This window comes from Euwallacea fornicatus, chromosome 23 (genome assembly GCF_040115645.1).
Source record: "Euwallacea fornicatus isolate EFF26 chromosome 23, ASM4011564v1, whole genome shotgun sequence".
NCBI classification, from domain to species: Eukaryota; Metazoa; Arthropoda; class Insecta; order Coleoptera; family Curculionidae; genus Euwallacea; species Euwallacea fornicatus.
In genome coordinates, this window is record NC_089563.1 from 2,755,844 (window position 1) to 2,781,002 (window position 25,159).

The following is a 25,159-nucleotide window of genomic DNA, read 5'->3' on the forward strand; positions in this document are numbered from 1 at the left end:
TGATACGGTGCATGAGCACTCACTTTTTTTTATAAATGCTAAAAGTACAATGTCAATGTGCATTGTAAGTACTACTATGAGGATAGGTAACTACCTATCAATTTAATTTAGGGTTAGTCTGCATCTGCCGACTTTGATTCAAATTAAGAATTAACATTAAGATGTACCTCTCCTGTTAATGTGGAAGTAAGAGCAATTACTGATATAAATATTTCTTTAATAACCGAAGTGGAAAATCCAGTAATGCACCCTATAAATAAACTCCCTTATTATGAACTTCCGGTTAGAATTACCTCTGCTATAGTACCAATAAGTACGAATCAAATTACAATACAATACATTCCATTCTCATATTTTGGCCAAAAGTATGAAAGGAGAGAAATTTTGAAATATTCTAAATTCGGAGCCTTTTTAGATGTTGGGAACTATTTTGTTCCAGACAATGATATTTTTTCTCATGAGGAAAATTTTCAAAAGACCTGCGGTCTAGTGCTCTAGCGGCCGAGTAGTGGGGGACTCACCGACCCACTGAAAACTTCGAGATGGAAGAACCCTTCCTCTTTCGTTGGAAAGGTGAAAATGTCAGTGAAGTTGGGGAGTCTGATGACAATACCATCTTCGCCGTATACTTACGGTGCCAATGTCGTTTCTGCTTTTCTTTAGTGGTTTTATTGTTATAACCGCGTTTTCAGTTTAATTTGTTTGGAATTTAAGAAAGTTTATTTAATTTTCTTATGCTGAAGAAAAACCACCTTTTTACCGTTCCTAAACAATTTACAAGGAACGGCGCGTTTTAAAAAGAAGACAAGATCGATTTAAACTAGTTCTATTTTTATATTGGCTGATGGCGTTACCTACACACCATACCCAGAACCAGCTGCTAAAAAGGAGCAGCTTTTTTCTGTTCGGTAACGCTCAATTTTGCTCTTCAGGTCCGGATTACGGCAGAAGGAAAAAAAATTACCCATATTGTTCATGAACAAGGTTTGTCGTGTAGGTGGTCCTTCGGACGCATGAAGATTTGAATCTATAGGCTTCGCCCGCTTTTAATGCGTGCAATGAGGTTTATTCTGACATGTGCGGCAATCGAGCGGCGGCGCAGTCACGAAAGGACCGACACACGTATAGTTGGACAAAGTCAGAAAAGCACATTGCTGCCCTGTTACGAACGATTTTTGTCGTAAAAACACCATAATTTAACCCAGTGGAGAGTTTGACGCGATGGACGAATGTCATATGTCTGAGAGTGCGTCAATGTCAATATCAGCTGACAACTACCAAATGTAAATCGCGTTACGAATTTCTCATATTCCACTAAAAAAAAAAAATTATTAAAAAAAATTGCGTTTTTGACATAGAAAAAATTCTCAGTTTGTCAAAAAAAATAGTGCAATTGGCATGCAAATGGTATCTAAATCTGTTGTTTTCAAAGGTATTACACTGGTTTCCGATTTAAAACTGCGGTGCCTTCAATACAATAACTTTTTCATGACCTTATTTCCCAAGGTAAGAGAAATTTTCGTTTCGTTCTAAGTGATGCTTGGATGGTTACTCAGTTAAAAAGTATGTTTTTTTTTCTATTGCTAAAGCTATTGGTTTCCTCTAGTCTTCTGTATGACGCATAAATTTCTTTTGGCATTGGGTTTATGCAGTGACATTAGATTTCTCCTTGATTACTTTGCCAAAATACCTAGAATAATATTCAATCTCAGATTCAACTATTTATGGCTAAATCTGGTTCAAGTGATCACGATGAACTCAATATTTTGCATTGTTTGTTGTGTCTAAGGTATTCCAGTTGCCTCCAAGATGTGTTTAAATAGGCCCTAAGATAGTGGTTTGTGTTGCCACCATCCTGAAACATACAACGCAACAACATCCTACAAGCTCTTCATACCCACATAAGAAACAAAAATAACCATAAGTTTAAAAGTACTATGCAATTTTTTTTTGCTTTCAGGTATAGTGCTTTCACCTCAGAAGAACTATCCCCTTTTGTAGTTGATTTCTAGTCAAAGATACTATGAAATTTTCATGACAGAACATAGTGGAAGTTGGCACAGGATAATAAATTATCTTGAAAATGAGTGAAAGCGAGAAGAAATGGGCCTGTGATTACTGCACTTATGAGAATTATCCATCTGCTATCAAATGTACCATGTGCCGGGGTGCTCGACCTTTTGAGAACATTTATCACTTACATGGTAAGCTATAAGATTAGTTCAAGCTACTACAGTAATTTGCCAGTAATTCAGTTTAGCATAACAATGATTAATCAGTACTGCATTGTTGACATATCAGATTTGACAGATGAATGATAGTCTCGCAATAATAATACATGTTTTTTAACTTGCTTTAGGTGACAGAGAAGACAGATGTTCTCCCGTGGGTGCAGCAGCTTCGGGGGAGGTAAAAAAGTCAAAAGGAAAACCTCAATGTGAAAATTGTACCAACTTGAATTGCTTGTCTGGTACTAGGTAAGATTTCAATCAACCTTAAGATTCAAGAATCACTAGGGTGCAATGGATATTAAACTTAACGTTCATTTTAAATAATTCAGCTGCACGAGCCTATCTGTGTCAGCAGCCAACATCCATGAATACATACAACCTCTCCGAATATGTCAGAATTCCGACCTGGCCCAGAGTTTATCTAGGAATAGTAGTCCACCATCTAGTTTAATTAATTTAGAAAATAATAGGAGGTCGTCTCAGAGCAAGTGGATGTGCCAGGTATTGATTCAGTCAGTTACATATTATTGATAAGGGAATTTTGGAAAATAAATAGATGTCCCATTTAACTTTACAATTTTTTCCCTGTTACAAAAATATGACTATAAATACGCAAAATTTTGACTCTAACTGATGTTGCTGTGAAAATGAGTTAATATAATTTAATATTAAAAATTATGTTCCATAATTTGTATTTAGATGTGTACTTACGAAAATTGGCCCAGAGCAGCCAAATGTGCAATGTGTGGAACAGCAAATAATCATCGATCCCAAGCTTCTAGTCTTATAATGCCCCCTTCACCTGATCGGAACTTATCTATAGAGGACATCAACCAGGAGGACAGGTATCTGAGTGCAGCCAGCGGTATATAATATCACTCATCGTCAAAATATCCCAATATGTTTATTCATTTGTTTATAGATTTATCCCAGAACAACTCAGAGTCTGACCGCAGACTGAGGCAAATGCGCCGTAACGCTGATTGGAATTGGTTAAACGCGTGTTTAGGAGTAATCAACGGCGATCCCAACCCTGTGGAGGCTTATCTCAGCTCCGGTGGAGACCCCGCACGGACCCTTACAGCTTCGGAGTGCGCTCTGCTCAATCGAAATTCTGCTTTCGATGTGGGACACACTTTAGTACATTTAGCAATAAGGTGTGATAAAGACAACTTACTGTGGAAAGTGCTTTTGCTAATAGTGACCTTCAAGATTCCAGAGAGAAGATTTATTGGCAGTCCTGTTGTCTCAGATAGAGGGTTCCGGCGGATCTGGGATTAAAAGGGTTCCCAGTTATGTGGCCCCAGATTTGGCCGCCGATATCCGGAGGCACTTTGCCACGACGCTCAGACAGAGGAAAGGCAACTTTTCTTGTCACTACGTCACCGAATTTCCGACCTTTACTTTGCCAGCAGGTAATTATTTTGCCACCGTTTGATAGGCTGATTTTTTTTAAGTTCTAAGTAAATTTTTCAGAGGTCGACACCCTTCCTTTGCCCGTTCAAGAGCAGTTGATGGCAGAATTGTTAGACAAGGACGCACAGGAAGAGCTGGAGGCTGGCGATGCGGCTGTGATAAATTGGGCGATAGGAGCCGGCGTTTGTCGGTTACACGCCTTATGGAATAGGTTAGTTTACAATGACGGAACTAGAAAAATTTTCCGTATCATTGAGGTCATTAAAAAACTTTTTTTTAGATCTGCAGGGGATTGTCTGCTTGACAGTGTAATGCAAGCAACTTGGGGTGTATTCGATAGAGAAAACACGTTGAGGAGAGCTTTAGCTGAAAGTCTTGTACATGGCGGGCACGCGTAAGTATCTACGGGAGAAATTAAACAATTAAACTACACGATAAACGCAAACGTATATGAAGGTCCTAAACGGAAAACGGACCCTGTCATGTTTGACAAAGTTACCTAATATATGAATCTGAAGTAATCTCAAACTTAGTCTTCCGTTTGATATTTATGCCCTTTTGGGGAAATGTGCATACGTTCAATGTCTTGCTTTAAATATTTATCAAATACGTCGTTAATAAGTTAAAAATAAAGATCTGTCACCACCTCAATTTTGCAGGTTTTATCCGAGATGGAAAGAATACGAATCATCTCACGCGTCCTTCTTGCAATATTCACTAGAGGAGGCTCAATGGGAGGAAGATTGGAGTAGTTTAGTCGCACTGGCAGCTCAGCCCGGTTCCAGTCTCGAACAGTTGCATGTATTCGCACTGGCGCATATATTAAGGAGGCCCATTGTGGTTTATGGAGTTAAGGTAACACAAAATACAATATTTACTGTAAAACCTTGAAAAATACAAATATAATTGTTTTGTAAATAATTATGTACATCATGCAGCCGAAAATACGTTAAACGGAACTCTCCAAGCTTGGAATCTACTTGGCTAGCCCTATAAAACACTACCTTTTGGTGATACAACGTAAATTAGCTTATTCTTTTCTTTCAGGTAGTAAAATCTTTTAGAGGCGAAGCTTTATGTCCCGCCCGGTTCGAGGGTGTTTACTTACCACTATTGTGGGAACCCAGCTTTTGTTCTCGCAGTCCTATAGCTTTAGGCTACACTCGCGGTCATTTTTCCGCTCTGGTACCGGTCGAGCCCACCTCAAATATGAGGCCGAGGGCGTCGTTGTTGCCGCTCATCGATCGCGATAGGAAACCGTTGCCAATTCATTTCTTGCTCGAGGCAGAGGTAAGTTGTCAAGTGTGCAACAGATCAGGAAATAAATAATAGTAATATAATCGAGAGGTCGATGTGAAAGACCATCCCCGCGTTTTGACGTATGGTTGTTTTGTTCCATAGTCAGGACCTGGGTACCCATCTGTGGCAAACTTTTTCGTTCACCTATACCTCAATTAGTGTTAGTGACATCGCACTAATCTATAATCAATAAAAATAAAATATGTGCGGCACTTCTTTCAATAATTCTTCAATTTAACTTTTTGCTCTTACTCTGAAGTCGAAAAAATATCGACCTATGAAACACTGTTGGGACGCGTCGTAGATATTCGCATATATGAACACTTTGTGTTTTTCTTTCCAAGTTGGGAAGGGAAGAAGCCATCTTACGGCAATGGCTGGACGTAACCGAAACAGAGGATGGAATTTTAGTAGCTCAACAGCCTTTACACAAACGACCGCTCTTGGTGGCGCAGATGTGCGAGGAATGGCTTAATCATTATCGACGTATCATGTGAGTACTTTCTTGCAATAACCGCGTTGTCGTGGCAGTCCATTTACTTATCATCTCTTGCGTCAGTCAGATGAGTTCGGCCCCATTTGCCAGACCAGTTCCTATTCAAGACTATTCTAGCGAAGGCGATACCGACTGCGAATAACTCACACCACCGAAACTTTTTTAAGCTAATAGAAGAATGCTTTAACAAATGCACAACCGGTCAATTAACCAATAGGCAGGTCTACACTTTTTTATTTATTATGGAAATGATAGTTTGGAGGACATACAATCACTTAATGAGCGTTAAAATGTTAAAAATGCTTGTACTTTCCAAATATATCAAAAATAACGAGGCCACCAAAGAATACTCTAGCGTTTTGACGCCACAGAGCTTATCTGATTAATTATACCGATGAGCCAAAACATGGTTTCCTTCAACTCTTTCTTAATTTTTGTTAACGTGATTCCAAATTTATCGATTGGCCTTGTTAAAATCGATCATACCACTTTGTGACGTTCATTATCGCACTTTCGTGAGAATTTTTATTGTTCTTCTGGGTTTTTCCCATGGAACGAGATATTTAATTTTTATGAAACTGTACACGTCATCTGTTCTAATAATTTTATAATGTTTAAATAAAATTTAATCTATTTGTGGACCTTCCTATTGCAACACATAGACTATATATGTCGATCTATTGGCGGGTGGTTCTAACTCATTTTTGTTTGTCTTATATTACGCGAAAATTGCGATCGATATGGTGGAAAATTGGCTAAGATTAATGATTGTTAAGAAAAATATGCCAAAATACATTCAAGATTATTATAACCACTTTTGTGCATTGCTCTTAAATGAACCAGGAAGGTTAACGTTTAAATGAAGTTTGAAAAAACGTGTAATGCATACGCGAAGTCATCTGAATGTACCGGCGAAACTCTCTTCCCTAAAAGTAGTGGGTAAAGAGGTTAGAAGATCTGTTAAGAACCAAAATTGCAATATTTTAATGCTGCAATAATCTCTGCGTCTCCTCTAACTGGTCCAGAAGCATCTCAAAGCTACTTTACAATATGAAATTGTATAGTTACTTTGAGGTATTCTCAACTGGCAAGACTCAATATTTTTGTCAGAGCCATGGCGTTTTGTTCCACTATATACGCCATCGATATCACATTGACGCAGATCTGGTGCCCATTACAGTATACAGAAAAACTTGCGACCACATTTATTTTTATTTTTTTCTTTAACGTTAATATATAAATTTTCATAGCGCATTTTGGTTTCTTGCTACTCCAGTTTCTCGATTTTCTGTAAGCAATCGCTTAAACAAATACATGAAAGATAACTTGAATAGGTGATGGTTGATTGATCACGATGATGTGAGTGTTCCTTATATTTCGAAGTAAACCACAGAATTTCCACCGTTGGCTTGAGCAGAAAAAGTAAATTAATTAAACTTGTTATTGAATTTACACTTATAGCGTTAAATACAATTTCCGGTGGGATTCGTTGAGAGCCAATTTTTTTAATTTAGTCACTTAAATCAGATTGGTTAATTTCATATGTGAAGTACAAAGTAAAATATAATATATATGTATATATATATATTACATTTTACATATGAAATACATATATATTGTTAGATATGTAATATATATGTATATAGTATATACAGGGTGTTTCCTAAGTATTCTAAAATATTTCACGGGGCGATTGCCTAACTCAAAACATAAAAAAAACTTATATGATCATAGGTCCGCAAATGCTTCGTTTGCACGATGCAGGACGTTAAAAATTACTATTTGTTTTCCGCAATATGTATCGGTTTGGAGGGAAAAAAATCAATAATATTGCTGTGTTAGTAAAAAATGCAACATTATGAGAAGGAAAGAATATGATAGAATAAACAATTGAGTTATACTAAAGAAATTGCTAAAAATGACCTCTATTGGCCGTTACACATCCTTCAATTCGTCGCCTAAAAGATTCCTGCACTTGTCCAAAGATATCACGGATATTATTGAAAACTTGTAACATCCGGTTCCGCAGTTCATGTTAAGTGGCAATTGGAGTAATGTGTACTAGCTGCTTCAGGTGCCCTTAAAAATAGGAATCCAAAGGACTTAAATCCGGTGATCGCGGTGGCCAAAGCTCAGGAACTCCTCGTCCAATACAACAATTTGGAAATGTATTGTCCAGGTGCTTTCGAAGCTGTAAGGCAAATTAAGAAGGCGCTTCATCATACGTAAACCAGAAACAGAACGTAGTTTCAAATCACACATCTTCAAGAAATTCAGGTAAAACATTTATAAGAAATTGGTAATAGGAGTCACCGTTCACAGTTGATGCGGAAGAAAATATGGTCCAGTCAACAGCTTCCCAATGATTCCACCTCATACATTGAGTGAAAACGTTACTGGGTGTTTTGCTTCTGATATGACATGAAGATTTTCCTATGCCCAAATATGATTGTTATGAAAGTTTTTACTATCATGTCGTGAACAAAATTCTGACTGAAAAATTTTGAATGTTAACGATTCTCTTAAGATGCCACTGACACCAATCCGAGAGGGTAATCGTGAGATAAAAAAACCTGAACACGTTGGACATGGTAAAGATATAGCTAATTTTCCTTTAGGATGGTCCAAATCGTTTTGGAGTAACATGAAAGTCGTTAACATTTCTTCTGGTACTAGTACTTTGTGCGTCTTCTACAGCGTGAAGAACAGTTTCCTCCAATTCGGGGGCCTTAACTGAACGTGGTATGCCAGCAATATTTTTACTTCTCACAAATTAATCTCTTGTAAACAGCGATGAAGTTGTGTGAAAGTATCTGAATGTGGCAAATGTCTTTCTAGGTATCGTTTAGTGTAATGGCGCCGTGCTTGTAAGGAAATTCCACTTGCAAGTCCATAACAAAAATGCATTTGGGTCATTTCTTCATTTGTAAAGGTTGCTACAATTATGGATTAAACAACAAGAAATTAATCTGTTAAGCAAAATACTTCAATTAAAATTCGAACAGAGTTTAACACTTGATCCACATTTACGGTAACTTGGAAAACTGAAATCGCTTGTTTCGTTATGGTCAACAACGTTATTTATTGAAATATTCTATTTTTAGAAGCGTTAAAATATTAACGTATTTGTAACTCACAAAGTTCGATAATATTATTGATTCTTTTTTCTCCAAACCGATACATAGTACGGTAAACAAATGTTAATTTTTAACGCCCTGTATCTTGGAGACGAAGCGTTTGCGGACCTATGATCATATAAGCTTTTTTTATGTTTTGAGCTGGGCAATCGCCCCGTGAAGTATTTTAGAATACTTAGGAACCGCCCTGCATATATTTATTTATGACATATAGTTGTACAAATTTTATTAAGAATTTAATCAGCAAATTAATAACTCCCGATTCTGTTTAAAAATCCTCTTCTTAATTGGATGAATTAATTAGTTAATTAATTTTTTTATAGAATTTCCGTCATTTATTCAAATATTTAAAAGTCAAAGCTGCGTTTTAGTTGTCCGTTATCTATATTTTAATGTAATATGCGTCCGTGGACAAAATTTCAATTAATCATCTACAAAGCGACGTGTAAATCCATATGAGAATTGTCGATTTAAGCCAGCTCGTGGACCTGCAAAGAACGCGAAAGTGACCGTTTCCTTTCCGTTTAAAATATATTGGGACAATCGCTGGAAAAAAGTTGATTGGATGGAACCAAGATGTAGCTCTCTGACTACATGCGTGACGAATTTGTTTAATGATTAGTGAAGTAATTTCACAAACTGATGTAGTTATAAAGGTCTCGTATTACTTACTCGCGCCACCGAGCGATCCCTGTGAAAAAGGATTGAGAGAGTGGACGATATTAATACACGGTAGCAGAGTCCAAGGTATCTGAAAATAGATACTGGCAGTAAGAAAAATTGAGGAAGTACTGAATCGTTATACCTTATGGCATACATATTTCTTTCCTAGAAGAGGTATTCTGCTGTTATAATTTTTAGCATTTTCACCTTCATCCAAGCAGAACCAGAATCACCGACGAACAATGCGTCATTCTTCTACTGAAACGAAAAAAATTCCAATTTTAATACATTAATCACATAACATTTCGATTTCTGTTACTAATTTGCTGATGAAAGAACTTAATCATAACTTTATTTCTGATGGGATGTATTATTTATTTTGTTGGGGATGTTTTGTCAATTCTACTGTAAATATTAATCGTATATTTCAGTGTTTTATTGTATAATACTTACGTAGAGCTATCCGAAGCTGACAGAAACTGTTTCCTTTTTGCAAATATATATTTATAGTTTTCCATCGACAGACGATGAAGTAGTCTTTAAAGTAAAACGCAAAATAAACGTACTATATATTTCACTGTTAACACTAACACTGTTATGAGAGAACTATAGACAAAAAATTAAAGAGTTTAAAAAAATGTAGTTTGATTTTGCCACACAGGGAATTTTAGGGAAAACTCATCGTCACTATTGGCGTCAGCCAAAAGTTGCCACTAAGAATAATTTACCGAGTCGCACCCGACATGTAACTTGACAAAAAAAATGCCATGAATTACTTTTTTTGAGATTAGAGAAAAAGCTAAGTGATCATAGAGCATTTCACACGAGCCAAGACCGAAAACGTACAACATTGAGGATCATTGATGCGAATGAATTCACCACTTTTTCCTTTTTTGGGTTAGTGTTGGATGAGGCGTTAGAAACACCGAGAGCTCATGCGAAACATTTTATTTTCTGTAAAAAAGTAGGTAAATAAAGAAAAGTAAGTAAATTAGCAGACCTTTCATTAAATTCTACGTTACATACACTTTTAACCCGACATTTCAAACAAGACTGGTCCTTCTTAAACAACCCTTTACTTATACAAAAATTTACGTCTAATATACATGTTTTCTGTACGACTGTCTGGATGTCGCATTATCACCGAGTCGAAAATGATATGGAAAGATCCCCGATTTTCGTACACTTTAGTTTGTCAAAGACTTACTCGAGCAACGATAAGGAAATAAACTTGCTTCCCACGGTTTCGTACCGCTATCTGCGACATCAAAGCAAAAATAAATATCCACTTTTGACAAAAGTACGTGAACTATTCGTAAATCGAGGATCTTTTGTTTTATTTTTGAGTTGGCAACAACGCAATATCCTGACAATCTCAGAAAAATACTAAAACATTCGAGTGCGACCCAATCAAACTCTGGGGGAGGCGTGGCTAAACCTGGCAGTTTTGATTTGATTTAATGTCCCCTAGCCGCTCACATACTTGAAACAATGGTGCGTCAATCGTTGCAAGTTTAATTATGTCTCTAACGTTAAATAAACGGTCAATTTAGCAAAGTTAACTCTTTATCTTTCCGTATTTGCCTTTCTAAAAATAGACTAAAAGTGAGTGCACATGATATTTAATGGTACATGCAACGATTGACATAATCCTTAATCCTCCCATTCTAACGATCACACCAAAATCCTCACCCTCAAGACAGGGAAAATATTTACTATTTGTTTGCACTATAACGTGCCCGTTTCCTCGGGTGGCCCCTGCTCCTTTTTATCGGACGCAGCCTTTCCTGCAGACTGACCTCGTCGTCCGAATCGAAGATACCTGGGTCGTGCTTGTTGGGCGACGACGACACACGATGGTTATCTTTATCCACGTCATGAGGTGCTATAGGTAAGGCTTTGTGGGGCGTCCTCCTAGAGCTGATTCCCTCGTCCGAGGTTGTTGACGAGACCATAGATTCATCGGGAGTTGAGTCTAATTCAGCGCGTTGGCGTTTGTTGTTTGGAGTTTTAAAGGTATCCGCAGTAGATTTTGACTAAAGAAAAACTGCATATGTTAGGAAGTACTGAAAAATCAATCTCAAAACGATAAAATACAGACATTAGGCGATACATTGTAAGCAATAGCATTACGAACGACCCCAAAACAAAACCTTTTGAAGCATTTCTAATCCTTTCCGTGGTGTTATTGTCTGACAGAATATGGACTGACCTCACAAATGCCAATATTCTGCAGATTTAAATAGTCGACTGACGTGTGTGTTATTTCTATTAATTTAGAATTTTCTTTGGGTGTATTACAAATATTAAAACTCGTTGGATAATAATATGCTAATAAAAAAAGATAAATTAAATAAAAAGTACTAACTGAGGAATCGTGCACAACTGGAGATTCTAAGGACAGTTTTTCTGGAAGAGTACCGATTTTCCTTGTCTCAGAGACAGACCCAGTTAAATCGTGAAACTCTCGCACCTCGTTTTCCACGGTGGCTTTTGTGTGTGAACGAATTTTCTTCCTCAACGCACTTTCTAGGCGCCACACCGATCGAACTGGTTTTCCCTCCGTCGTGCAAAATGGTAACCTGCGTTCTGGGATTTTCCCTAATTTCAATCGTTTCACTTTCGACTTTCTAGGCAACGAATGCTTCTTAAATGCCTGAGCGCTTTTTATGAAAATATCAGATTCGTTTCCAAGATTTTTCACTGCTGCATGTTTAGGTTTATTTTCCTCTTTAAGAACGTCTTTAACTGTTTCTAATTGTTCGTTAGTCGATGATATGCCCTGTGCCATGAAAACAAAAAAAAAATAAAAGAGAAATGCAGGCAACGAAAATAAAACTAAAACTCAGTTAGGAGAAAGACAAAGACTATAAAATTACTCATCTAAAAGGAACAAAATGGAAAACTTACCTCGGAAAAGAGTGAGAACTGAAACAAATGATCGTTTGAGGTACTTGATATTTACTATTTCCAAATAATTAAAATATATACATATTTCCCGAGGTAATTCAGCGTGTCTGCACTTTCTGAATGCATTGTACAGGACATTTGATTCTTTTTAGATAGGCATTATCTAACTATGATTTTAAGATTGACTGTAATACTCACGGGATCGTGCAACCTACACACAAATCCTAGGAACTTGTCGTATCTGACGTTTAATTCTGAATGGGATGGACAAAAAGAGTTCGTACACTTGACGCAACACCTGATCGTGCGATGTGAGCAAATGTTGCAGTTATGCCGGGGGCACAGGTACTTTGTAACTAAGACAAAAAAAAATGAAGTTTAGAATGGCCATTTGGGGGGGATTATCACAAATCAAACGTCGAAGAAATTCGAATAAAGGAAAGTAACTTCTCCACTATTTCGGCAGCAGCTATTAAATGAAATGCTTCAGCTTCACATATTGTATTAAATAATTACAGTCACATTTGAATCACGTTTGCAAAAAACATTCTTTACCTCTTAGACTGAAAACACACTGCTGTTCCCTCTCAAACTTTTGACTAATATTAATGTTTTTTATCGGAAATTTTAATCTTCACAAACATCTTAAAGTTAAGGAAACGTCGTGAAAATGTTGGTTAGACCATTAATAACCACGTGAACCTATTCAAAGATATTTTACCTTCAGGGACATCAGATAACTCCAAACAACGCAAATGGTAACCCTTGTTGCAGACTTTATTGGTGCAGATGATTTCAGAATGCTTTCGGCCACATAAGAAACACGGAGGCACCTGCGGCACAGTCACCAATTTTTTAGTGTATTTTCGGGGCTTTTTGACTTCGACGGCTACTGTTACATTCTCATTTTGTGATCCTTTCTCTGGTTTCTCTATTTTTATTGCTTTCACACCTAAGAAAATGTTATTTTCCAAAAGCGCAATTGCATTCTACTCATTTTTAATAGTTTTAACTAACTCTTACCTATAAAACCACTACAGTTAATCGCTCCACATTTGCAAACCTTCTTTTCTTGGCCAACCACTTCCAGGTTATAATTAAACGTTAATTCAGATCCTGGTTCGATATCGTATTTGGCAAAGAGTCCTACCCTCGTATCCCCCTATGGTAAACAAGTTAAATACCTCAAACTACTAAAGGTAACGCTTTACCTTTACGGTCCATTTTTGAGTCACGCAATTAGGGTCACAAGAGTGATTCATAAACCTCGACAAATTTCCTGAGATAAAAATCCATCAACGACTAAAAAGAAAGATTAAATATATAATTTACCCTTTGGGCCTGCATCGATCATTCTTTCACTATCCACTGTCATAAAATAATAATTCTCGTCTTTCTTTTCATGCATTCTTTTAATTCTTCTTTGGTATTCTTCGGAGTCTATCAGCTCTCCCACATACTCTATCACGAACTGGCCCTTTTTAATCGGAGCCAAGGCTTTTAAGCCCCATCCTCTCCCTAATTAAATACATCGACATTAAAACATGAATTCAGCATGACCGTTTAACTGACCTTGTGTTTTATAAGGCGCCATAGGCGGATAATCTCGTTTCTGGAACAATTGATTCCGGCACCGTATCCCGGCCATGCAAACCACAGGATCACACTCGGTGAGTAAAAGTCTAAAAATCATCCACATCATAAGTGCTACTTTGATATAGGCAATTCCACAAATGCTTGATGGGTGAAGAATTGGGAAAAAATATATACATCTTAGAATTTGCGCAAAACCTCTACTCTCCCTTACACGGGATGAGTTATAATTAGATTTGAGAGGAAAGAAAGCCCAATTTTTCATACCACGTTGCTGAAATGTACGCCCCTGGCCCCCACTATCTACCGGTTAAAGTTGCCTATACATTGACCTACTGGCTTTAAGAGTGGTATCTACCTGTTGATACACCTGGTCTCTGGTCCGCAAGGATTAAGTTTGTTAGGATCACATTCGCAGGCAGTCGCATTGCTTAAATTAAGTTCCAGAGATTTTACCCGCCCAACAGGCTTATTTTTGTTGATCCTCACATATGGGGGGGGCTTCAAGCTGTCAATGCACTCAGCTTCACGCCTCAATTTGAATTCTATTCACCACAAAACGATATCGCTACTTATCTTGGTGATATTCACTTAACCGACCTTTTTTAAGAGCGTATGCCCTGGCAGCGTCTTCTATCGCCTGGTCAAAAGTCTCGTACACTTTACTTTTAAACTTCGTTGCTTCACCAGAGCTTCCACCTTTGTCTCCCTCTTGGAATAAAAACGACCTGACGCCAAATAATTTATGACGAAATAAACGAGATAGTTTTAATCGGTTTACCTAGATTTGTTAACCCAATAGTAGTCATTCGTTCCGAAAAACTTCACTACAAAATCTCCTAGCTGGTGTCTTACCGCCGTGACGTTTTCCGGAATTTCGTTGGGAAACAGAATTATGGCGGGCCACCAGCGGAAATGGCCCAACTTGACCCAAACTATTTCATCGTAGAGTGGAAATCGACCGGATTCACAATCCTCGCAAATGTACTACAAACAAATCTCTCTATTTATCAAAATATATATCATTACTGAGCATATATATATATATATATATATATTATTTACTTAAACTTTTTTATGAAACCAATAATTATTGGAGATATAGTTGCACCGCTAGTTACATCAACTTCACGTATCCTTCAAAGCACTATTTGATAATTTAACAATCAAATAGCGTGTTGGTCTCATCAAAAATTCAGAGCAAATGTTATTAAACCTTCCAAAAGATAAATTGTTTTAATGTCCTGTGAACTTTAACACCGAATGATCTCGATTTAATGATCTAAATGAAGACTGGTTATAGATTAGATACTTAAATTCCATAAAATTTAGTTTACTGCTAAAGTTAACAAAACATTCACAATTTTCTCCTAAGATGTTTACTTTGTCATCATCGGTAAAATTCACCGGTTGACACTCCGGATGCACACTGGTAGGGCACGTATCACAGCAAACTAAATTTCCACCCTCCGAACATATGAAACACCACACAGTGTTGATGGGTTGGACTAATTTGGGCCTATGTCTCGGGCACATGATCTATTTGGAAACATACCAGAGTTATTTGAATTTACAGAAGGCCCTAGTAAACTCGCCTGAGAACCGCCCAAAATTTCACAGCCAGCGGGGGTACAAAAGGTAGTAGAGTGAAACGCCGCGGGACAAAGTAGGCATCGAGCCAACTTATCCCCTGGTAACCTTGATGTAAATTAAACACTTAAATATTGCTTTCATGTTGAAATTAATATTTTACCTGCACGATAAAGATGATCCAAGCTCCTCTGAAAAGCACGTGTGACACCTGTGCGCGGGGCAAGTGAACGAATCCTCGGGCGGATGATTTTTCGTTAATTTAGTGGTCATGGGCCACTGTGTTTGCGGCCACATCTTGAGGCAAGTGGGATGGTAGAAGCGGCCACAACGAAAGAGGGAACACTTTTGGCGAAAGTTGTCGCCCTGCTTCGAAATCTAAAAGTAATGCCACTTATTGTAACGTTCCGCGCAATCAAAACGGACCTATAGTTGGCCTCGGCAGTACACCTATCCGTCTGAGATATGTTTCAATCAGAAATGATTAACACGAAACAAATTTCCATGAAAAGTTTCCAACGAATGCAAGTCATTCGGGGGTGTATAAAGGAGAAACGGTATAACTAACTCTGACGAAAATACCTTAAAATATCCACGGTTCCGACCAAATTCTTTTTTTTTAACTTCGTACCTCAAGTCCACAAGCGAAACAGGGCGGGTCCTTCCGCATGCGGCAGTAAGTGCACAAAACATTTGTTATATTTACAGGGGCATATTTCAATATGTCCGAGTCCGCTGTTACATGTTTAATCATCGTATCAGCGTCTTCAGAAGCCAGTGACATCTTAAAGTAATCTGAAAAAATGTTGTAATGTATTAAATATCTGGAAAATGGTAAAAGTAGTATAGTTATGTACGTGTGGCGTATTAAACTCACTATCAACCTTCTAAATGATCTATAAAGACAAACATTTTATTAGATACAGGGATTAGATCCTACCAGAGCCAATTACCACAGATATTTTGAAATTAGTCCAAAAGATCATACACCGTGAATCCTACTCCCATGCACCTAATATTTAATGTTTCCGAATTTTGTTTACACAGAAATGGCGAAATAAAAAAAATCATGTTATTTAATCTACAGGGGGGTTTTAAAACTAAGTTTTGAAAAAGGCACACAATAAACCTGAGATTGTGAAAACTCCACATGTCTATGGAGAAAACGATAGTTTTGGGACACTGTTTTTATTCCTGTATTTTATATTCACTTGAAAAGAATGAAGCTTTACTGTTGGTATTTTATGTTGGTGATAAAACGGTGCGAAAACTTCTACCCAACATTTAGACTTTACGATATCATCGCCAATTTTCGTTCGCAGGAACATACAATATTTAATACGTCCGGCACTGAGCCACGTGCAAATCTGTGATTTCCTACTAGATCTAAATCACAGAAACGCATCAATTTGTAATAAAAGCGGGGTTAGATGACAACTAATCCACAAGCTGCCTTTTAATCGCATGCCGAGTGTTAGTATTTTACCTGAACATTTGGTGTCTTCGTTCCTAAATGATTCGCTGGGCAAAATACTAGAAGCGGCGGAAGAGTCCATAATATCGCAGTTAAGGAGTTGAACAGATGATCCCTCTTCCGAACTGGAATCCGTTGAATCGTATACGTTCAGGATGTTGTTAGCAAATTTACTCATCATTTCCTTCGAAAAAATAATACAGGTTTCAGCTTAAATTATTGAAAAGGCCTGTAAAATTTCTTAATAATAAGGTGCCTGTTTATGAATACTGCCTAAGCATATTGAAAATTTACCACCAAACAAAGAGTAAAAGACTACTTCACTAATTTAATTCATAACTTAACATTTTCTAAACTTTTCGCGAAACAGCCAATATAACTGTAATGTCGGGAAAATCTTGGAAATACCTCTAAACTTCAATAACTTCAATCGTATTTCATATAAAATATGATTTAACATTTTCGAATCCTTAATGAATGTGCTAAAATAGATGTTCGATTTTGAACATCTCGATAATTAAAGAAAAAACACTTAAGTCCCTACTTAGGTAAAGTACAACGGAGAAAAATAGTATTTTTTTATAAAATTATGTTTTCTTTTTTCTAACTCGAAAATTTCGAGAAATATCAATAAAACATAACATTTATTTGGGAAAAAACGTAAAAACATGGAAAATTTCGAGCAATGTCCATAAATTCGCAATTTCCATAAAACGCGAATTTCTAAATTTTCTGGCTTAAGGAATGCTCCAAATTTGGAATCACAGACTGTTTCGCTTCACTTACCAAAATTTTAAATCGAACTTTGTTAAACAAAACGACTTTACTGTCCGTGTTCTGGGTAATTACCATTAAGTAACTTATTTAATCTGTAGATTATTGATTAACACTGAAGTACTTAAGTCACTTTGTTGTTTTTTTTGAGGCGATTTTGTAGACATTTCATTTAGTGTAGGTCATTACCCACCTTCATGCCAAAATCAATCTGTTCGGCAATACTAAGTTCCGTCGGCAAAATCTCTTTGCTGGGACTCTCCACTGTATGTTTGGATTTGATGGATATAATTTGGCACTGACTTTGACTGCGTGTTTTACAACCCTCCTCGCTCTTCCTTAGCATGGAATTACCGCTGCTGGTTGGCTGTCGAGATTTGCACTTATTCGGACTTTTCTCGCTGGTTCTTACCGGTTTCTTTTGGCGTGGTTCCGTAACTAAAGATGCGCATTTCAAGTGATAACTGCCATTGCATTTGCCTTTGCATTTATACAGGTCGCCCTGTTTGAAGCAATAATCACACACCTGTAACATACGGTTATAGATTTGTGGGAACAAGAAGCAAAATGTTATGGAAGTAAAACGTTTTTTTTTACTGCCTTGGACTTTTTGAGTGTTTACTTATTTTTAAAAGTGTCGGCAATATTACCACTTTGATAACGTTGGACTAATTTAAGTGATCTTAAGATATAACCGACATTCTAATGAGGGGGCTCAAAAAACGTGCACCTTGTATCTTGGATAGCTACTATTTGAGAATAACACGTTCTGGCAAAATAAACGAAATACGAAAGGTTTAGGAATAAAATGAACCAAGTGGCGTACAAAGTTCCGGGCTCTGAAGTTCATGAGACGAAATTAAATTATGGTTAAAGGTATTATTAGTATTTTCTATGATTAAAATATTTGTAATTTGATCTAAGATATTACTCCTAAAAAGCTCGGTCCGGCAATGCAAAGCGACTGTTTCCCCTTTTTATGTATGCAAATGGCAGTGACATTCCCAATTTTAACAAAAGACTCAGGTTGCCGTTATAGCAAATGCCTTATTTTATAATAACATTCTTCCCAATTTGGTAAAATATTACAAGAGATTAAATACTTTTCGGGGTTGCACTGCACATGAACCATAAACCTACCTTAACATTTTTTAATCCCTGATAGATATTGTTCCTCTTATGCAACTCTAGCTGATATTCAAAAGAATACATATTGCTCATACTGCTACCACTGTCGCTGCTAGCTTTAGAACCCATTTCCGACAACTTGTCCGACTGTTCCGTGTTAATGCTCTCTTCCCTCATTTCATCCAAACCTACTTCGGCGGTAGTATCATTTCCATTTTCTTTAGTCTCGTTCAAGTCTGCCAGGCCAGAACACTCATGTTTTCTTGAATTCGCCACCGGGTTCAGAACCATAGGACTCTTTTTTGTTTGGAGATCTAACATATCTAATTTATCCACTGCCTTAACGCTTCTTTGAGATCTTCTCAGTGAAATGTTTTTTGAATTCGATGTAGCACCTTTTAGTTTAAGACTTAAATTCTTGGGTTTGGAATTATTTAGTTCGCTAGACAATGAAAAGGGTATGGGAACAAGGTCTGCAGATTTATCTAAGGTTTCAGTTTTGCACCCTAGTAGAATTAAGTTGATTTCATCGAACCCTATGGAAACGCCTTCCGACTGTGAAAGCGAAGATTTAACGTGTTTATTTCCGGATTTTTCCTCCGGGTCGCAGTGCTCAGATGCGCCTTCCTTCGAAACGTCAAGCTTATTGTACTTCCGTTGCTTGAAAGCATTCCTGCGCATCTCGATACTCTCTTGCATGAACATAAGAATCTCTTCGTAAGATTTGTGCCTTTGAGATTCGATTTCCTCTACTGCCTTGGTCCATTTTCTGTTGCGGCGGACCTCTAATGATTTTAGCATCGCGTATCTTCTATACCTACCCTATGAGAAGTAATATAGAACATTTGTTTACCACTTTGTTGGACTAGTACCAATTTGTCTCTGATTTCATTAAATCAGTTCTGAGGATGCACATGGGACTAGTCAAGATACGTTTTAAAATTAGTGACACTTATACAAGGCGCCCTGTATAATTTACTAATTTTAGCATATGGTTTGTTAGGCTTGTGTATGTCCCCAGAACGATTTTGTTTTATAAAATCACAAATAAACTGAGAGGAATCCTAAGAAAATTTAAATAGAGACAGGAGGATTTACCAAGTCTTTCGCGCGAATAGGTCAATTGTTTGAGATAATTCAAATTAATTCAAGAAACAATATGGAACTTATTTTTTGGGCAAAATAGTCAAATTTTCAGGTCAAAGTTAAATTCAAAATTGTGGAATAGTTTATGGTCATTCCATTCATGTACTTTACAAGCTTTAACATCAAATAAAATATGAATTTTCCTACCTTAGTCAAATAAACTGCTGATTAAACAAATTAAGAAACTAGATCAGGAGTTCTAGAAAACCTATAGCTCTAAAAAAGCCAAAAAAATGTATGCTACATTCTTGTTGACACGCATATTAGAATAAAGTTATTCTTTAATACGTCTTAACCCGTTTTGCATTTTCCTTTTGAACCCCAAAAATGGTGTGAAACAAATAAATGCTAATGACAAATATAAAAAAATCTAATCGGCATTCTTACCTCGGATTTCAATTTACCACCTAATAACTTCAAGTCGTCTTTGCTGCAATACAACATGAGAAAAGATCTGTTCATCCAGGCTCTTCTTCCGGAATCGGCGAAAAATCTAATGTGATACCAATTGACGTCCTTGAGAGCTTTCGTTTTTTCTGCAAAATAAAATTTTGCATTGAACACGGGAAATAGCTTTATTTTAAATAATTCTGTCTATTCATGAATGCCTGTAAATATTGCTAAATCTGTTAATATGATGGTAAGACATGCCTGTCACATTCAACGCCTACTTCAGGTCCTTTTAACGATCACTCTGTACTATGAGGCAGTAAACATTTCATGCTCAACATATTTTTGAAAAAGTCATAGTCAAAATTTAACTGGCAAGCGTTAAAAATGTTTGTGTTTATATAGAATATAACCCTTTTGACATAGTTTGTTTTCTGCAGGTTCCAGTAAAAAAGTTCTGCTTTCAAAACTATTATATACTACTACAACTCTATTATTCTAACGGGAGCACTCTGTAAATTTTAATATAAATAACTTGCATATCCAATTCTCTTTTCAAATATAAAGTGTGTTCAGGATTAAGACATATTGACAACAAGTTATATTATTGACTTGAATATACAACGTTTGTTCATAGCTCTATAAAAACGTCAAAATTTTACATCTGTCTGTAAACACGTGATAAGGCCTATTATTTCCCTAAGTACAACAAATGCTATTGAATATGATAAAATGTACTCTGTTATCGTATATAATGACGACGGATTTTCGTTAAAAATACAAGTGCACGGCGTGGTTTTTACGTTATTTCGTATCAATATTGTTGCACATTCCTTTTTGATACTAAAATGTTATCCAGAAATTTATTTTAAGGAAGCAGATGAAAACTCAGATGTTACTATCCCCTCATATACATAACTAATATAATAAAAATCCTAAAAAAATGATATACCTACTAATTACCTATTGATTTGAGATTCTATTTGCTTAATTAATTTTTTGTCAATAAGTTATTTCAATAAAAATTGAAAAAAACTAGTTCAAAATCAAGTTGTCCATTTGAAAAGAATTAAAAACATAACATTGTTATTTCTTTGTCTAGTTTTTACAACGTTCATTGCTTTTATAGCAATTCATCAGCCACCCAGTATGTTCTGAAGCAGTTAATCCGCCATTTCGACAAGAAAATAAGTTCTGCTACAATACTTAAACTTACCTTCTTTATAAAATTTTCCCGTGTCTGGATCTTCACAAATAATAGCGGGCCAATATGGATGTCCCCTGACACGCGCCCAAACAAGGTCTCCACAATTATAGAATTGATTTTCTGTATTAATTTCATATGTTACATTTATAATTGAATAAAAAAGAGAAAAGGGAGACTTTACCATTTTTAATTTTGCTCAGATGAAAATCAGAAGTCTTTTCATAGACCGTATCTACTTTCGTTTCGCCATCAAGTAATGGCAACTCTGGTGGTAAAATAGGACGTTTCGTTTCAATGGGATTTAAGACAATTTTAACGTGATTTGTAATTCCGTTTTTAACCAACGTTGTCTTTTTGTCTTCAAAATCATCCTCGAGACAATCCTCCCTAGTAAGTCTAAACAACGACACAGTAAATATGCATACACACTTAACAAAAATCCTCTTACATAGGTAATTCATCAGAAATATCTAGATTGGGAAATATATTACATTCTCCAACAGAGCCGATGTCATTTGCTAGTTTTTGATTTGACCCGTTTCGTAAAATGTAATTTAAAGGCATATGAACCTTATTTTGTGTTGACAAATCAGGCAGCCAGTCGGGCTCTGTAACAGAGTCACTCAACCCAAATGATACTTTTGACGTGTTATTACTGGGTTGAAGATTCCACAAACTATCATTAATGTGTGTTGAATTGGGCTCTAACACATTTACATGACTCTCATTCTTTTGACCCAGATTCACCAACGGCGACCGTTGCCTTGACGGTTCTTGATTGTAATTATCTGTGGTGTGGCTTGAAAATGTCTGTCGAAGATTATACTTTGTTCTAGTTCTTTCTTTGGTGGGTTTTGACCTAGACCTTAACGTAGGCTTTGAAAGTGTATCATCAGGTGTCTGGTATTCTGGCGATATGCGTTTTGTTATTCTGTTCAAAAATACCTCATGTGAGGGTCTAAAAATATTAAAGATTATTAAGAGTTTCCAGTTTATGATTTTATTAAATTATTAGTAGCAATACACAAAATGAGCATTGTCAATGTTATACATTTAGCTATTCAGTTTAGTACCTAAGCCAAAAATTCAAATTTTATTGAAGGGCAGAAAACATTTCATAATTATGTAGATACTGGTGTACTTGCGATTTTTAAAAAGAAATTGAAAATCTGGCTTACAGGTGTATCCAGACATTAAAATTCAATTTTCTGAAACAATTCAGAGAATTAAATTTGATCTTTTTCAATTTTTTCCTCTAATTTGCAATTTTAAATAAAAAACTTTAAACTCAACTCTCAATTCAAAAACCAAAAACTATTTCAATAAAACTCACATCAAATTAATACCAAACTTCAAAGAATCACGCAGTAATTTGACCTTCAGTTTATTTAACTGGTATAATAAGGAAACAGAAATCTTACCCTGCTTCCAAATCATGAACTTGAAATTTCCAATCTAGGTTGGTTTTGGTTTCCTCAATCTGACACTTACTGACTAATACAGGCATTTTTCTTGGACGTCCTCTTTTTCTCTTTTGTGAAATGCTCGTTTCCATACTATGTTTTATAGCTTGCAGTTCTAAAAATGAATCTTCATTCTGGGATACTTCAGAGGTAGCGTCCATAATAATGCTCTTTGAATTGATTTCAGTTTCATTCACTAGATGAAAGTTATCTCGAAAAGTTTGCTCTTGGCTGGAATTAATCAAAACGGGCACATCAAAAATCTCCATTGTATGTTCAGAAACTTCGATTTTTTTTCTAGGCCTCCCTCTCTTTTGCTTTAGCTTCAGCCAAGGATTCAGCCTTTTTCTTTTTTGCTTTTTTGTTACTGATTCAGTCTGGCTTTGATCAATTTGTAATTCTTCCAAAGAAGAATCCTCATTTTCAGTAGTACTGCCAACAAATATTGTGGAATTTAATTTTTCAGTGTTTTCTTCAATGATGTCACTGCTGGCAAATAATGAATGAAATCCATCTGATTTTTTTAGTTCCTCATCCCTTTTTGACACATTTGTTGCAGTTAAATGTTCCATATTGCTACTTGCCAGAGAAGTCTGAATACCTTCAATTTGGACATTGTTAATATTGATATTATTAATGGATCTCAGGCTTCTTCTGATTGGCTGGGAGCCAATTTTTCTGTGTTTTCTTTCTCTTCTATATTTCCGGTGGCTTGTTTTTGGCATTTTGATATCAGTTAAAGATTCATCTACAGAAGATTCTTGACTTAATTCCATAGCAGCACCCCCTTGATGTAAATTTCCACAAGTACCTACCAAGTTTAATATTTCTTTGTTATCACCAGCTGCTTGATTTTCATCAAAGCAAATATTTTCTTTACTTGACGAAGAACTTGGAGCACTGTCATTAATTTTAACCTCTACACAAGTTTTTTGCATACTCTCATGAGACTTGTTTAAATCAGCAACAATTTGAATTTTCATATCAATGTTTGCCATAGCATTTTTGTTCTTTATTGCCTCTTCCAAGGCTTTCATAACCTCATCTTTTAATATAGACAAATCTAAATTATCCTGCTTATTAGGAATATTTATGGTTTTAAAAACTGTGTTTTCAATCTTACTGGACTCTAAAGATGTCAATTCTTTATCTTTTACAGGTGTTGAGGTGAACATCTGCAAGCTCTCTCTTAGAACTGTATCAAAATCATCAAGCTCATCGCTTTTAGAAGTCAAATCCTCAACATCAGCTTTATACCTGACTCTTTCTATGTCAAATGGTAGCAAACTCTCTATGTGGCAATAAGGAGTTTGCACACAATCTGATACCAACAAATTATCTATTAAACAAGGTTGATTGATGTAATTCTGAGCTATAACACAGAGGTCAGAGGGATCTGCTATGTCTGTATCTATTTGAGACATTTCCATTCTGTCCATAACTGTGGTTCTATTTGAGAAAATTGGATCATCAGGCAATGCAAAACTCTCACAGAGATGGGCAGTCATATCCTTGTGTTTACTCCTGTAGCTCTTGTGGCGAAAATTTGACTTAGAACTAGTATCTTTTGCAGAAACACTGGGTTCATGTTTAGTGCATCTTAGCTTTAAGGCCTGTTCCTCTATTGAGGACGAATTTGCCTGTTTTTCCATAAGTAGGTACTTACTTAAAAGTGAGTTGTTTACATGTATTATAAGCACCTATATGAGGGACATTTCAGAAAATGGTAATTCCTGTCTGCCAACACTGATTTAGATCTGTTGTCCTATCCTCTGCTTTCTTTTCAACTGTCCTCAATCAAATGCATGATAACCCCTTACTGGCATAGCAGTCTCAGGTTAAGTCTATAAATCTAAAAGTATAAAAAAATAACTCCAGTCTGATGAATGATGAGTAAATTTAAGATACGCATCGTACATGTACTACTTACAATATCACATTTTTAGTCATAAATTTACAATAAGAAGTTTCGTTAGCTCCCTATGTCTAGTAGCTACTCAATCAACAGAAAAGAATTAGCAACTTGAGAAGGAAGTCTGTTCTGATAGTCAATTATTTACCGTTTCGAAACTCAGGCTATAAATGAATAAGTCGTAAAGCATCTGTAATTGCTCTTGGTAAATAACTGAAAAGCAGGAATTACTAATTATTTCAACAGGGGAATTGAAATCCAAACTTTAAATAAATATCCCCCATCCACTAACACGAGAAATATAGCCGATTGACAACTTGACAGACAACC

General features: G+C 36.2%; 2 protein-coding genes across 7 annotated transcripts; one reads left to right on the forward strand and one right to left on the reverse strand.

Annotated features, from left to right (window-relative positions):
- The first annotated feature begins 1,270 nt into the window (after positions 1-1,270).
- Positions 1,271-10,233, forward strand: trbd (trabid). 2 transcript variants are annotated; one of them, XM_066295876.1, is made up of 13 exons: positions 1,271-1,506; positions 1,961-2,204; positions 2,360-2,477; positions 2,561-2,732; positions 2,931-3,096; positions 3,154-3,388; positions 3,444-3,646; positions 3,708-3,858; positions 3,928-4,041; positions 4,307-4,502; positions 4,695-4,937; positions 5,291-5,439; positions 5,510-10,233. In XM_066295876.1, the coding sequence occupies exons 2-13, from the start codon at positions 2,084-2,086 to the stop codon at positions 5,511-5,513; spliced, it is 1,872 nt and encodes a 623-aa protein (XP_066151973.1). In that variant the 5' UTR covers positions 1,271-1,506; positions 1,961-2,083; the 3' UTR covers positions 5,514-10,233. The 2 variants fall into 2 exon arrangements, with proteins under 2 accessions (XP_066151973.1, XP_066151972.1); XM_066295875.1 differs by having other exon boundaries at positions 1,273-1,506; positions 5,506-10,233.
- Positions 6,632-25,152, reverse strand: NSD (Nuclear receptor binding SET domain protein). Of its 5 annotated transcripts, none has more exons than XR_010733327.1 (26): positions 24,848-25,118; positions 22,876-24,769; positions 21,903-22,412; positions 21,636-21,850; positions 21,464-21,574; positions 20,245-20,393; positions 18,724-19,533; positions 17,777-18,109; positions 16,822-16,993; positions 15,967-16,130; positions 15,499-15,713; positions 15,341-15,443; positions 15,129-15,284; positions 14,527-14,732; positions 14,346-14,473; positions 14,104-14,290; positions 13,725-13,834; positions 13,485-13,670; positions 13,364-13,431; positions 13,176-13,314; positions 12,874-13,104; positions 12,351-12,508; positions 11,611-12,024; positions 10,959-11,278; positions 9,385-9,500; positions 6,632-9,330 (listed from the first exon to the last, which is right to left on the reverse strand). XR_010733327.1 is itself a non-coding variant. In XM_066295870.1 (26 exons), exons 3-26 carry the CDS (start codon positions 24,567-24,569, stop codon positions 9,452-9,454), a joined length of 6,828 nt encoding a protein of 2,275 aa, XP_066151967.1. In that variant the 5' UTR covers positions 24,570-24,769; positions 24,848-25,042; positions 25,094-25,152; the 3' UTR covers positions 6,632-9,451. The 5 variants fall into 5 exon arrangements, 4 of the variants coding, with proteins under 4 accessions (XP_066151967.1, XP_066151970.1, XP_066151969.1 ...); XM_066295870.1 differs by having other exon boundaries at positions 6,632-9,500; positions 24,848-25,042; positions 25,094-25,152; XM_066295873.1 differs by lacking the exon at positions 11,611-12,024 and adding an exon at positions 12,153-12,170 and having other exon boundaries at positions 6,632-9,500; positions 24,848-25,119.
- Positions 25,153-25,159: the final 7 nt, after the last annotated feature.